At 44.1% G+C, this 12,702-nt stretch overlaps 1 protein-coding gene across 1 annotated transcript in view; it reads right to left on the bottom strand.

The window, feature by feature from the left end:
* nr1h5 (nuclear receptor subfamily 1, group H, member 5) overlaps positions 1–12,702 on the bottom strand; it is a 29,632-nt gene that overhangs the window by 4,655 nt on the left and 12,275 nt on the right. Inside the window, exons 8-10 of the mRNA XM_034086146.2 lie at positions 12,439–12,555; positions 11,711–11,803; positions 11,508–11,621 (exon numbers count right to left, since the gene is read on the bottom strand). Of these exons, the coding sequence (XP_033942037.1) occupies positions 11,508–11,621; positions 11,711–11,803; positions 12,439–12,555 (324 nt within the window). The remainder of the gene's footprint in view (positions 1–11,507; positions 11,622–11,710; positions 11,804–12,438; positions 12,556–12,702) is intronic.

Here is a 12,702-nt window from a genome sequence, read left to right as displayed (position 1 = left end):
ACTTTTACGAGAACCAGGCTGGGGGGGTCAAAAGGGCTTGACCAAGTCCGACCATTCTCCATTGTGATTTGAAAACTTCCATCAAACGAGTCCTTCGGTGGGCGGGGAAAAAAACGCGTCAGAATCGTCACTTCCTGTACTGACAGTGGAGGTGTCCTGAGACTGGGGCATGGATGTATAATAAAAACTGGATACAGCGTGGGAGGGGGGGCCTCATTCATTCCTATGAGAGTTGCTCATTAGCGCATGATGATAAAATGGCCCAACTTTTGAGAGAGTGAAACGTCACAGATTACCCGGCATGCCTGAGAAGTACCCGTATGTGCGCTCATAGCGCATGCGCAACTTTAACCAACATGCTCGTTCACATCAAGCACGTCAATTTGCGTACACGTAACAGCACTGTGCGCTCATGACAGCATGGTAATGGTTTGTTATTATGCAGTTAGCAGCTAGCGGCTAGCTAGTAATTATGCGAATGTACACATCAATCGTTATGTACTTCTATTATGCTGTAACAGGATCTAGTGATATCCAACAGAGCTTCATTTAGCATGAAAGAATTATTGCACTGTATATATATATATATATATATATATATATATATAAGAAGCTACAGGAACGTTAATCTACGTCGGTAATATTAACTTTATTTAATACAACATTTACGGTACAAGATTTACATCATACAGCCCATGTAGTATAATATTTTACAAATGATGAATTACAGCAAACATGTGCAATATATCCATTATTACAGCTCCGTGGGCTGGCAGTAACGGCCCGTCCACACAGCGGCATGCGTTGACGCTTCCCCATTCACTTTGAATGGGGTGACGTCACTTTTAGCCGAAATGCATCGTGGGAAGCGACGCGGAGCGTCGCTGGCGTGGCTCGCTGCAAAAGTTGAGCAATGTTCAACTTTTGACGCCTCGGCAGAAGCGTCAGCCAATCGAATCATATGCCAGTACAAGCTCTAGCCAATCAAACCGCTGCTTGTGTGTCAGGGGCGGGAGATTCATGTGATTGGTTGTTGGTCGAGTTTCAGACACGCCCACCGGCAAGCGTCAACGCACGCCGCTGTGTGGACGGGCCGTAAGGCGATATGGGTCCGTTGTTATTGTGCATCCATGGGTAAAGAGAAACTCATGTAGTGCTGAACACGTAACATGAACGTGCCGGGCAGCGCGGTCCCGTGGGTTAGATGCGCGTTCATAATGCCGAGGGAAATAACTCTCAGAATAACGTTATTAGCACATTTTTACAACTTGAGGAACGAATGTTTTTAATAAGGGCTATACAAGTGTTCATACTGGTTGTTTATTTAGTTTAAAAAAAATTATCCAACGAGTTACAGACCACTCTTTCCCCATGTAAGTCAATGGGAAAAAGTGTTTCTGGGCCTGGCAACCAAACGGATGTGCAGTACCGCCGTTCGGCCAGCACGAATATTTCCATCTGAGTCCGGCGCACTTCCTGAGGGCTTGGATTGGGGCTGCAGTCGAATAGTCCAAAGATCAGCTCCTAAGTTCTAACCCTATCGTCTATTCCTTGACCTCTGAGTGAAACGTCACGGGGTTAAGGGATAGTGGATAGGAGAATTCAAAAGGACTTAGGAGAAGAGACTGCGGTACTTTAGAGAATCCGAATGCACTTTCACTATCCGACGTGTTTATGATGCGCCAGCGGACGTCATGAATGTGCGTCTGCTGCTGTGGGGAAACCATGGAAACCACAGTTTTCTATACAGCGGACTACAACATGGATGTTCAATAAGAACGAGGGACTACTGTAAACTCATCTAGAGACTCTGCACCGTGCTCTGATGCTGCTGCTTTGCTTTATGAACGTGGACAACAGAGAAACATATTCTTCAGGACCAAAGCTGGAATTGAAATAAAAAAGGAAAGTGAAACTTATGCTCGTCACCCTCTCCCTCCGGTCCACATTAATACTAATGATCCCATAGATTGTATGAACTATGAAAAGATCTTAAAATCAATACAAATGTATTTATTATAAACGTTAGTCCTTAACATCTATCACTGTGTATATCACCATTCAACCATCTTTTAAAAGTTGAACAAACTCCACACAGCTCAGTAAAGACTGTGAAATGTTGACTTTATTTGATCATTTCAGTAAAAACTAACGTTCATATTTCTCTTTTTGATTATAATACTGATGAACGTTCAAAACAAAGCACTTTGCCAACTTACCACCTATGTTTTAAAATGCTTAATAAGCACCGTAACTTTCATGATATCATTTCTCGGTCATAATCGGTTGTTTCCGTGAACGGCCGACTGTTGAGTGACGGCAAATGCTGCGACTGCAAGGCATTGTGGGGCAGCATTTTCGCTTCTCCTGTCGGTTAGGGAGGTCCAGTGGTTCCTAAGCTAAAGGAGGTTATAAAGGAAGTTTGAAACCTCCTTTCCTATCATTCTCATCATTCTAGACAATTCGAACGGCACTTATCATGGGACTGAGGGACTTCCGGGTCATTTCACTCCTTTAGGAAGGTTCCTAAGCTAAATGGACTATTCGACTTCAGCCTGGGGCCCAATCCCAAACCACTCCCTCGACCCTACCCCTCCGTGATGGAGTGAACTCCGTCTGTAGCCACACTCGCAGCTCAACGAGGCTCCCTCCTGTCAGATGGAGGGAGTAAATACAGCAGCAAGCTTTGGGACGGCCTCCCCTCTCTACGGCAGAAACAGGAAATGCCGTAACTGTATGTAACAACGGGTTCAAATCAGCATCTCTTAGACCAAAAGTTTAAATGAATAACTCAAATAAAACTCCAAACATCTTTCATTGTGTTTCAAAGCTCTTTTAGTTTTAAACCTGATGTTTATAAGCTTCTTATTTTTTGCAATGGTCTGTAAATATACACAACTTTATAATAAAATGCACACATTTACCTTTTTCTAGACTAAACACAGGTATGATCCTAAGTTAAAAACATATGAGGTTATCAAGAGGTTGTTAACAACGCAATTTATCAGTGGATGTTTGCTGGAACTACTTGTAAACAGCGTGTTTCCGGTTAGGTAGAGACCGGTCTCAAGTCAGCACCGCTGCAGACTCGCTGTTTTGATAGCCCACTCCCCCTCCACACTCGTTGCTTTGGAACAGCCCTCAATATGGCGGACCCTCCGCGTGAACGCGCAAACGGAGGGGTAGGGTGTAGGGGGCGGTTTGGGAATGGTCCTGGAGGTCTGCACCGGAACTGTCCTGAGAGTGGAGGTCTGCAGGCAGGCTCCCATGAAAAAATATGCCTCTTCCTTACAGAGCCCCTCCTCCAACACACACGAACGTGCACATGACCAATGAGGGCACGAGATAAGTTTGTGCACAGATGGAAGACTGACAGGCAGGTAGGCCATCCAGTTATTTTAGCCGGGCCGGCTAAAATGATTGGTCGTGCTTTTTACAGTACTATTTTATGGATTTTTTGTCAAAGCACTTAAGATATTAGGCTTGTTTGAGACAAGCAAGACCTGCGCAGTTGCGATCAACGTCTTGCTAGTGCGTTGCATGATGGTTAGTCATTTTGTCCGACTTGCTCTGGAGTCTCGCCCACATGAGACTTTGAAATCTCGCGGGACAAAGACGCCCGCAGCCTTGAGAGCGAGGCGAGGCGAGTTGGCGCAGTTGCTGCGGAAGCGAAATGCTTGATGGGAAACGGCTCGCTGGTATCTCGAGCTGAGCGCTCATTGGTGGTTTTTACCACGTGCTGCTGATGAAACTCTCCAATTGGCTGGCAAAAGTTTGTTGTTGTTTTGTGTCAGTTTTACGTTGCCACATCCATTCCCATTTTTCATCATTGTTCCACAATGTTTATCATCATGAAATTAATATCTATATATTTTATACTATACTGCTTACCGTTTTCATACTTTATATATCTTTGCATATTCATACACACTGTTCATACTGCTCACAGGCTGATATCTAGTGTATTCATACCCCACTGTTTATTCATCATTCAATTCATTCTATATGTTATTCTGTAGATTGTGTACATTACTTTCCACTTCACTGCTTGTTGCACCTGGTTAGAAGCTAAACTGCATTTCGTTGTCTCAGTACCTGTAATATGTGCAATAACCAGTGTTGGGAAAGTTCACTTTCTACATGAACTAGTTCAGTTCACAGTTCACACATTTTAAAATGAACTAGTTCAGTTCATAGTTCATAATTCAAAATGTTGAACTAAAGTTCATGGTTTCAAAAATGAACTAATTTATAGTTCATAGTTCTTTTTTCAATATGTTGCTGCGAGCTATTATTTGTCTCCTGTACGATGTTAATGGGCCATTTCAATTTTTACAATATCCTCAGAGGGCCGTACAAGTTATTGACCTCTGCTTAAAAAAACTAAAATCACAGCCCATTCATTTCATTCTGTGCAAAGAAAAAGCAACCTCTTAATCCAGATATCTCACCATGACTCGCGTATGCATGCACGTGCACGGTGTGGCGTGACCACCAAAACAGAAAGATATGGACACAAGATGTGTGCAAATGTATTTAGTTTCCTATTCATGTGAACATGATTTAAGTGGGGGGGGGGGGGGGGGGACCTAACCTCCTCTAGGGGGATCCGGGGGGCATGCTCCCTTGGGAAGATTTTTTTTAAATGTTGAAGTTAAAAGCATCAATCTGGTGCACTTTGAGAGCAACATTAGGAGAGCTATGGACACATCTCTCAACACCCAAACACAACTGTAAGCAGATTTTCTTTTAATTTATGGATATTTGACAAATCACTCCCCTTTCAAACTGTATTCTTCTTTATTAATAACTATCATATAGTATTTTATACCTGTTTACTTTATTCTCTTATTTTTTTTATAACTATAATGATCATATAAAGATGTGCCTTTACCTCACTGGTTGTAGACAAAGCTTCTTATATTCGTTAGCATAGCTAGCTAACCAGATGCTAATGATAACAACAAAGTTATTGACTGTATGACAGATGAGCAGATCGCCACTGGGCTTTCAACTAAAGACACAGACACGCAGAAACTGCGGCATGTGTATGGACTTTCTGCCATTTCTGAAGTGGCGTTCTGGTGCTCTCCGTCAGAACTGCACCCCTGTCAGTCGAGACATATACCACGTGATGACACGTTAGGCTCGTGTTGTGTTCAAGGACCCTGATCTTGGCCAGGAAAAACAGGCACTTCCTTGTTTAATTATTTTGCGGTCTAGATTTCTTTCATTTTTTTATTTTTTGCGTGTGTTTATAAATTACCTCGAGGGCCGTACCAAATTGTCTCGCGGGCCGTATACGGCCCGGAGGCCGGAGGTTCCCCACCCCTGCCGTAGAGTCTCACTCTGAGCGAGTGCTGCTGCAGCTGCTCTCGGCTTCGTCCATACTAATTCATTCATTCATTCATTCAATGCTCGCCGGTTCCGCGGTTCCACATTGTTTGTTGTGAGGAGTCTGATATATTTAGTATATTTATATTTTAGTGCGACAGCCAGGGGTGACAGGCGCGTACGCGTCACAGGCAGCTTGCTGTTGCCAAATTGGGTGGTTTTCCGCATTATTTTGAAGCCTGTTTACGGTGTGTTTTAACTGGGTTTTCGGCTGAAAGGCATATGAAATCTGGTACACGTTTGAACGCCGTTATAATACAGTGCTGAGAATGAACGCACTTTTGAACGCCGTTATACACCGCTGAGAATGAACGCGTTCTCAATTACGTTCATCTAGCGGAAATACAGTACGTTCAGTTCACGTTCGCCCAAAATATGAACGCGTTCATGAACGATCGTTCATTGAACGCGTTCAGGTACATCACTGGCAATAACAATAAAGTTTCTCTTTAAGTTAAACCCATCCATCCATCCATCTTCTCCCGCTTATCCGTGGTCGGGTCGCGGGGGTAGCAGTTCCAGCAGAGAGCCCCAAACTTTCTTTTCCCTGGCGACATCAACCAGCTCTGACTCTTAAAAGCTCTTTAAGTTAAACCAAATCATTAAAATAAAATCTATTGTAATGTAATGATTTGGTTTAACCTTATTTATTGAATACATCATTTAAAATGGCAAGATTAAATCAATTTCCGCCATTGCAAACCCAGCCAGTCAAGCCGACTCCGAGTCCGAGCTGTCCGATTTAAGACGAGCTTTTTGACACCTCCCCCGGCTGCGATCGGCTACTCTCGTCTACTTTCGAGGCGAGCCGCAATGTGTCTCAAACAAGCCTATTCATTGCTATCGGGATTACATTACATTACATTACATTGCATTTAGCTGACGCTTTTATCCAAAGCGACTTACAATAAGTACATTCGACCAGGAAGACACAACCTTGAAGAAAACAGAATCATATAAGAACATCAGGTTTCAAAGAGCCAATCGTTTCAAGTGCTACTCAACTGGCTTTAGATAAGCCAGTCCTTTATTAGTATATAAGTGCTCTGTTAGCAGTTCTTTGTTAGTCATTCTATCGCTCAAAGTGGAGTCGAAAGAGATGAGTTTTCAGTCTGCGCCGGAAGGTGTGTAAGCTTTCTGCGGTCCTGATTTCAATGGGGAGCTCATTCCATCATTTTGGAGCCAGGATAGCAAACCCACGTGTTTTTGCTGATGGGAACTTGGGTCCCCCTCGCAGCGAGGGTGCAGCGAGCCGTTTGGCTGATGCAGAGCGTAGAGCACGTGCTGGGGTGTACGGTTTAACCATGTCCTGGATGTAGGAAGGGCCAGATCCATTCGCAGCATGGTACGCAAGTACCAGTGTCTTGAAGTGAATTCTAGCAGTTACCGGAAGCCAGTGAAGGGAGCGGAGGAGCGGCGTGGTGTGGGAACATTTTGGAAGGTTGAAGACCAGACGAGCCGCTGCATTCTGAATGAGCTGCAGAGGTCGGATGGCACATGCAGGTAGACCAGCCAGGAGGGAGTTGCAGTAGTCTAGGCGTGAAGTGACGAGAGCCTGGACCAGAACCTGCGTCGATTTCTGGGTCAGCTGGGGGCGTATCTTCCTGATGTTGAAAAGCGTGTATCTGCAGCAGCGGGTTGTAGCAGCGATGTTTGCAGTAAACGACAGGTTGTTATCTAGGATCACACCCAGATTCCTTGCAGTCTGAGTCGGGGAAACAACAGAGGGGCCGATGTTGATAGTTAGGTCAAGAGAGGGACAATCTTTTCCCGGAAGGAAAAGCAGTTCAGTTTTGTCAAGGTTGAGCTTGAGACGATGAGCGGACATCCACTGAGAGATGTCAGCTAAACAAGCAGAGATGCGTGCGACGACCTGGGTCTCTGAGCGGGGAAAGGACAGAATTAATTGGGTGTCGTCAGCGTAGCAGTGGTATGAAAAACCATGCGGGCTAATGACAGATCCGAGCGAGTTTGTGTACAGGGAGAAGAGGAGAGGACCAAGAACAGAGCCCTGAGGGACCCCTGTAGTTAATTGACAAGGGTCGGACTCAGACCCTCTCCAAGTAACCCTGTAGGTGCGGTCTTTGAGGTATGAGGTGAGGAGGGAAAGTGCAGAGCCTGATACTCCAAGTTCTTGGAGAGTGCGAAGGAGGATCTGATGGTTCACCATCGAATGCAGCAGACAGGTCCAACAGGATGATGACAGAGGAGAGGGAGGCTGCTTTAGCAGTGTGCAGTTCCTCAGTGACAGCAAGGAGGGCAGTTTCTGTGGAGTGACCTGCCTTGAAAACAGACTGGTGCGGATCCAGAAGGTTGTTCTGATGGAGATAACAGGAGAGTTGTTTAAAGACAGCGCGTTCAAGTGTTTTAGACAGGAACGGGAGGAGAGAGACAGGCCTGTAGTTTATAACATCAGACGGGTCAAGAGTGGGTTTCTTCAGGAGAGGGATTACTCTTGCCTCCTTGAGACTGTTTGGAAAGTGACCAGAAGTTAGAGAAGTGTTGATGAAATGGGTGAGAAACGGTAGAATATCAGGAGCGATAGTCTGAAGGAGATTTGAAGGGATAGGGTCCAGAGGACAGGTGGTAGGGCGGGCAGAGGTAATGAGGGTAAGAACCTCACTTGGAGAGAGAGGGGAAAAGGAGGTTAGTGTGCCGGTTGAAGGTGGCTCAGGTGATCCGGCGGTGAGTAAAGGTGAGTCAGAAAAAGAAGAGCGAATATCATCAACCTTTTTTTCAAAGTGGTTAACAAAGTCGCTTGACAGAAGGGAGGAGGGGGAAGGGGCTTTGGGGGGGGTCCAAGAGGGTGGAGAAGATGGAAAATAGTTTTTTAGGATTGGAATAGGAAGATTGGATCTTATCTTGAAAGAAAGTGCTTTTTGCCTGAGAGATCGAAGCAGAGAAAGAGGAGAGGAGAGCCTGATAGATTAGGAGGTCGTCACGGTGTTTGGATTTCCACCATTTCCGCTCTGCTGCCCGAAGGACGGTTTTATTAGCACGCAGTGCGTCATTTAGCCAGGGAGCAGGAGGGGACTGACGAGCCTGCCGAGATGTGAGAGGACAGAGAGAGTCCAGAGAGAATGAGAGAGTAGAGAGGAGAGTTTCTGCAGCAGAGTTTGGAGGCAGGAGTTGGAACGAGTCGGAGGAAGGGAGGGCTGAGAGCACCGAGGAGGCAAAGGTAGAGGGGGAGAGGGAACGGAGGTTACAGCGGACAAGTGCAGGATGTGAAGAGATTAGTTTGTTATGTTTGGAAAGGGGTAAAGAGAATGAAATGAAGAAGTGATCGGAGGTGTGGAGCGGGTTTACAGAGAGGTTAGAAGTAGCGCAGTGCCTTGAGAATATGAGATCAAGGACATTGCCAGCTTTATGAGTCGGTGGAGACGGAGACAGTGAGAAAGCAAAGGTGGTTAACAGAGATGTTAGTTCGTCTATCTTCCCCGTCTGGAGGTTGAAGTCTCCGAGAAGTACAGCGGGAGGGCCAGTTTCAGGGATGTGTGAGAGGAGATTATCTAATTCCTCCAAGAAGTCCCCCAAGGCGCCTGGTGGACGGTAGAGAACAACAATGGTTAGTTGTATAGGATGGGTTACTGTGACGGCATGGAATTCAAAGGTGGAAGGAGTGAAGTTAGGTAGCTTGAAGAGGGAAAAGCTCCATTTGGGAGAGAGCAGGAGACCAGTGCCACCTCCTCTGCCAGTGGGTCTGGGTGTATGGGAGAAGGAATATGCTGTGGAGAGAGCTGCTGGGGTGGATGTGTTGGATGGAGTAATCCAGGTCTCAGTGAGAGCAAGGAAATCCAGGGACTGCAGGGAAGCATAGCCAGAGATGAAGTCAGCCTTAGGAACAGCTGACTGGCAGTTCCACAGGCCACCTGAAACTAGATGCTGGATCTCAGTGGAGCACGTGGGATAGACGAGAGCGGGCCGGTTATAGCGATTAGGAGATACACGGGGCCAGTGATAATTGCGAGAAGACACATAAACAGGAATGGAGAAAATACACATGATTATAGCATGAGGGGCTAGAAAGCTAAACAAAAGAAAAATAAGACACCAGCGATATGTTAAGAGCATTCCATGGAATATAACAAAAAGTGTATCTCAAGCCGGTTTCTCAAACTTACCTACCCCACCTTTAACCTATGGTACAAATTTGTATTTTTCCCAGTTGTGAGTTGTGAGGCTTTTAAAATAGCAGCAGAGCCATTTTAGGCCTTGATGAAGTCTACGGTCACCAGTTGTGGAAGAAGTACTTAGACCTTTTAAAATTGAATTTAAAGAATATAGTAAAAGTCCTGCATTCAAAAAGTATTTGGATCAAAATGTACATAAACAAATGTACGGTGGCCCTGAAGTGCAAGACACCACAGCATTTCAGAAAACACCACAGCATTTCACAAAACACTACAGCATTTCACAAAACACCACAGCATTTCAGAAAACACCACAGCATTTCACAAAACACTACAGCATTTCAGAAAACACCACAGCATTTCACATTGGACGGAAAGGGTATTCCTTTAGGGAGAACACTTCTTGTTTGTGATTGGACAGAGCCAGCCAGAGAAGCACTGCTGTGATTGGTTGTTTTTGCTGCCAGTCAATAAATGACGCTTCGTGATTAGCCCAACACATCAGCCGTTAGCTCAGCTGTTAGCACACACTCAGAGCTCACAGCTCCTCATATCTGTTCAGAAACTGGACAAAAGTTAAACATGTACAAACCACAGACTGTCTATGTCACGGTGAATACAGTCGCTGCTTTATTTATGTCTGTATGACGTTGTTGTGAATGTGGACGGAGCAGCAGGTTAGTTTAGCCTGATGGATCCGATTCCGATTTACATGGAGATACGGCCCGCCCCCTCTCCAGCGTCTTGTTTGAATGACAGGAGTAAATACAGAATTAATGCTTTATTAACTCATGGTTTTTAAGGGGCTTATCTCCATATAAATACTATGGTAGACCACCCAATATTCGCATCGCTCTAATCGCTCGAGTTTCACCGCGGCTGTCAGCTGTGTTTGCTCCTGTCAATGCTGTCATTCAAACAAGAGGCGCTGGAGAGGGGACGGGGCATATCTCCATGTAAATCCTACAACAAAATGAACATATTTGACCGTGATTTAATTGTAATACACGTTTCAAAGTGATGCCGAAGTAACTACATACTGATAGCAGTTAGTAAAAACCATGAATTAACGCTTTGACAAGTCTGCAGACAAGACGGCAGGCGAAAAGCTTTTAAAATGCGTGTTTTCTGAATCGGATTCATCAGGCTAAACTAACCTGTAGCTGCTCCGTCCACACTCACAACAACATCATACAGACATAAATAAAGCAGCGACTGTATTCGCCATGACATAGACAGTCTGTGGTTTGTAAATGTTTAACTTTTGTCCAGTTTCTGAACAGATATGAGGAGCTGTGAGATCTGAGTGTGTGCTAACAGCTGATGTGTTGGGACCATACGTTGTGGGACCATGGTTGGGACATATTTCGCTGTCGGGTGTTGACCAATCACGAAGGGTCATTTCTTGACTGGCAGCAAAAACAACCAATCACAGCAGTGCTTCTCTGGCTGGCTCTGTCCAATCACAAACAAGAAGTGTTCTCCCTAAAGGAATACCCTTTCCGTCCAATGTGAAATGCTGTGGTGTTTTCTGAAATGCTGTGGTGTCTTGCACTTCAGGGCCACCGTACAAACGGAAGTAAAAGTATTCAATTCAGAATTAAAAACCCTATGATTAATAAATAAATATTGTATAATAGAAGTGATGCATTAATGTAATCATTTTAAAGTTGCAGCTGGTAAAGGAAGGTTTCATTTTCACTTCATTTGAATTATTATAATTTGTGTTATTTGGAGCAATTAATCAGAATGTCATCAGAATCGCAAACATATTGACTGTGCAAATCATAGGAGGCGAAAACCACTATGATCAAAATACCACTCTAAGTGTTGTGGAATGGCAGAGCTTACAAAAGGTATCCTACAGACTTAAAGAGGCGCTTGTATGCTTTTGGGTTTTCCCTTCCTTATAGTGTGTGCATGTAAATGGTCTGCAAAGGCTAAAATCCCAGAGTTTCCTTCAGAGGGAGTTTCTGGTCTGACCTGAGCAGAGCAGAGCTGTCGCAGTGAGCAGGGAGTACTCTGCCTCCGTCACCCGCAGCGCTGCCATGCTGTGGAAGAAGTTGAGAACGGGCCCGAGGAGATCCTCACTGCATCCTGTTCACACCAGGAAATGGGATATTGTTTAATTTAACTGTATTTAATTTCCAACCTTTAAGATGTTTTCTGAGTGAGTCTGCATATACCTGAGTTGACTGGCAGCATCCTACTGTGGACGTTTTCCTTTGACTCTACATTTCTCAGCCAGTTGTGTGATGACATACTAAAAATCTGCAGGGCTGATGAAAGAGAAAAATAGTAAAAAAAATTCAATGCAGTGTTTGGAAGCCACAAAGCTATGACATTTTATTTTTTCCATTTTTTAAGTCTGATCTTATTGTTGTCATTTCTGTTTTATGGGAAAATAAAAGGGTTTTTCCAAGATCATCTTTTTATTTAATCTACAAAATAGGTGGTATGTTTATATATAAATGTTTTGCCAGGTAAAAATGTATTTTAAGTGTTGTTGTAATGCTCCTTTCGCGCAGAGGAGGCTGAAGTACACCACCTTGGTAACACTAACGGCTAGTTTCATTGTCCATTTGTCTTTTGAGGTAATGCTTATGGCTAATTAATGCTTATTCAAATGCATTCCTTGCCAAAGAACAACCTAAAGTTAGTTAACATAACAAAATGAGTATTACAACGACAAACACTTTATAAAAGAATCCTGACAATTTAAAAATGTCACCAGCCAATTTTTTATCCAATCTGTTTTTGCTCAAATCATATAAACAAGTCACTTTTTAACTAGATTCAAGTAAAATAACTTTATTTCCCCCTGTTTCAATTTTAAAAATCCTTGTTTTGTCCCTCAGGGCTTCCGTAGACAAGTGGGAATCATAGAGGTGTGTGTGTGTTGGTCTTTGTTCACCTGGACTGGGGAATGCTGGGTTGTGGGAGAACAGCTGAGCGGAGAGCAGGAACATGACCTCCAATGAAGAGACAGACAACAGAGATCTCTGGTCCGAAAAATCCAGGAGATCAAAACCTGTGAGGGGAACACCATGATTTGTTTTTAAATGTGGATTTTGTGTGTTTTATGGTTACAGGATTGTATCATTTATTAAAGAATGTGATAAATTCCTACTAAACTCTTTGACATTTGAGTGTCCTTTTCCTTTGAGAATATTTCCCA

This window comes from Pseudochaenichthys georgianus, chromosome 7 (genome assembly GCF_902827115.2).
Source record: "Pseudochaenichthys georgianus chromosome 7, fPseGeo1.2, whole genome shotgun sequence".
Lineage (NCBI taxonomy): Eukaryota > Metazoa > Chordata > Actinopteri > Perciformes > Channichthyidae > Pseudochaenichthys > Pseudochaenichthys georgianus.
Note: the sequence above shows the minus strand (reverse complement) of the source record. Positions and strands in the feature narration are given on the sequence as shown.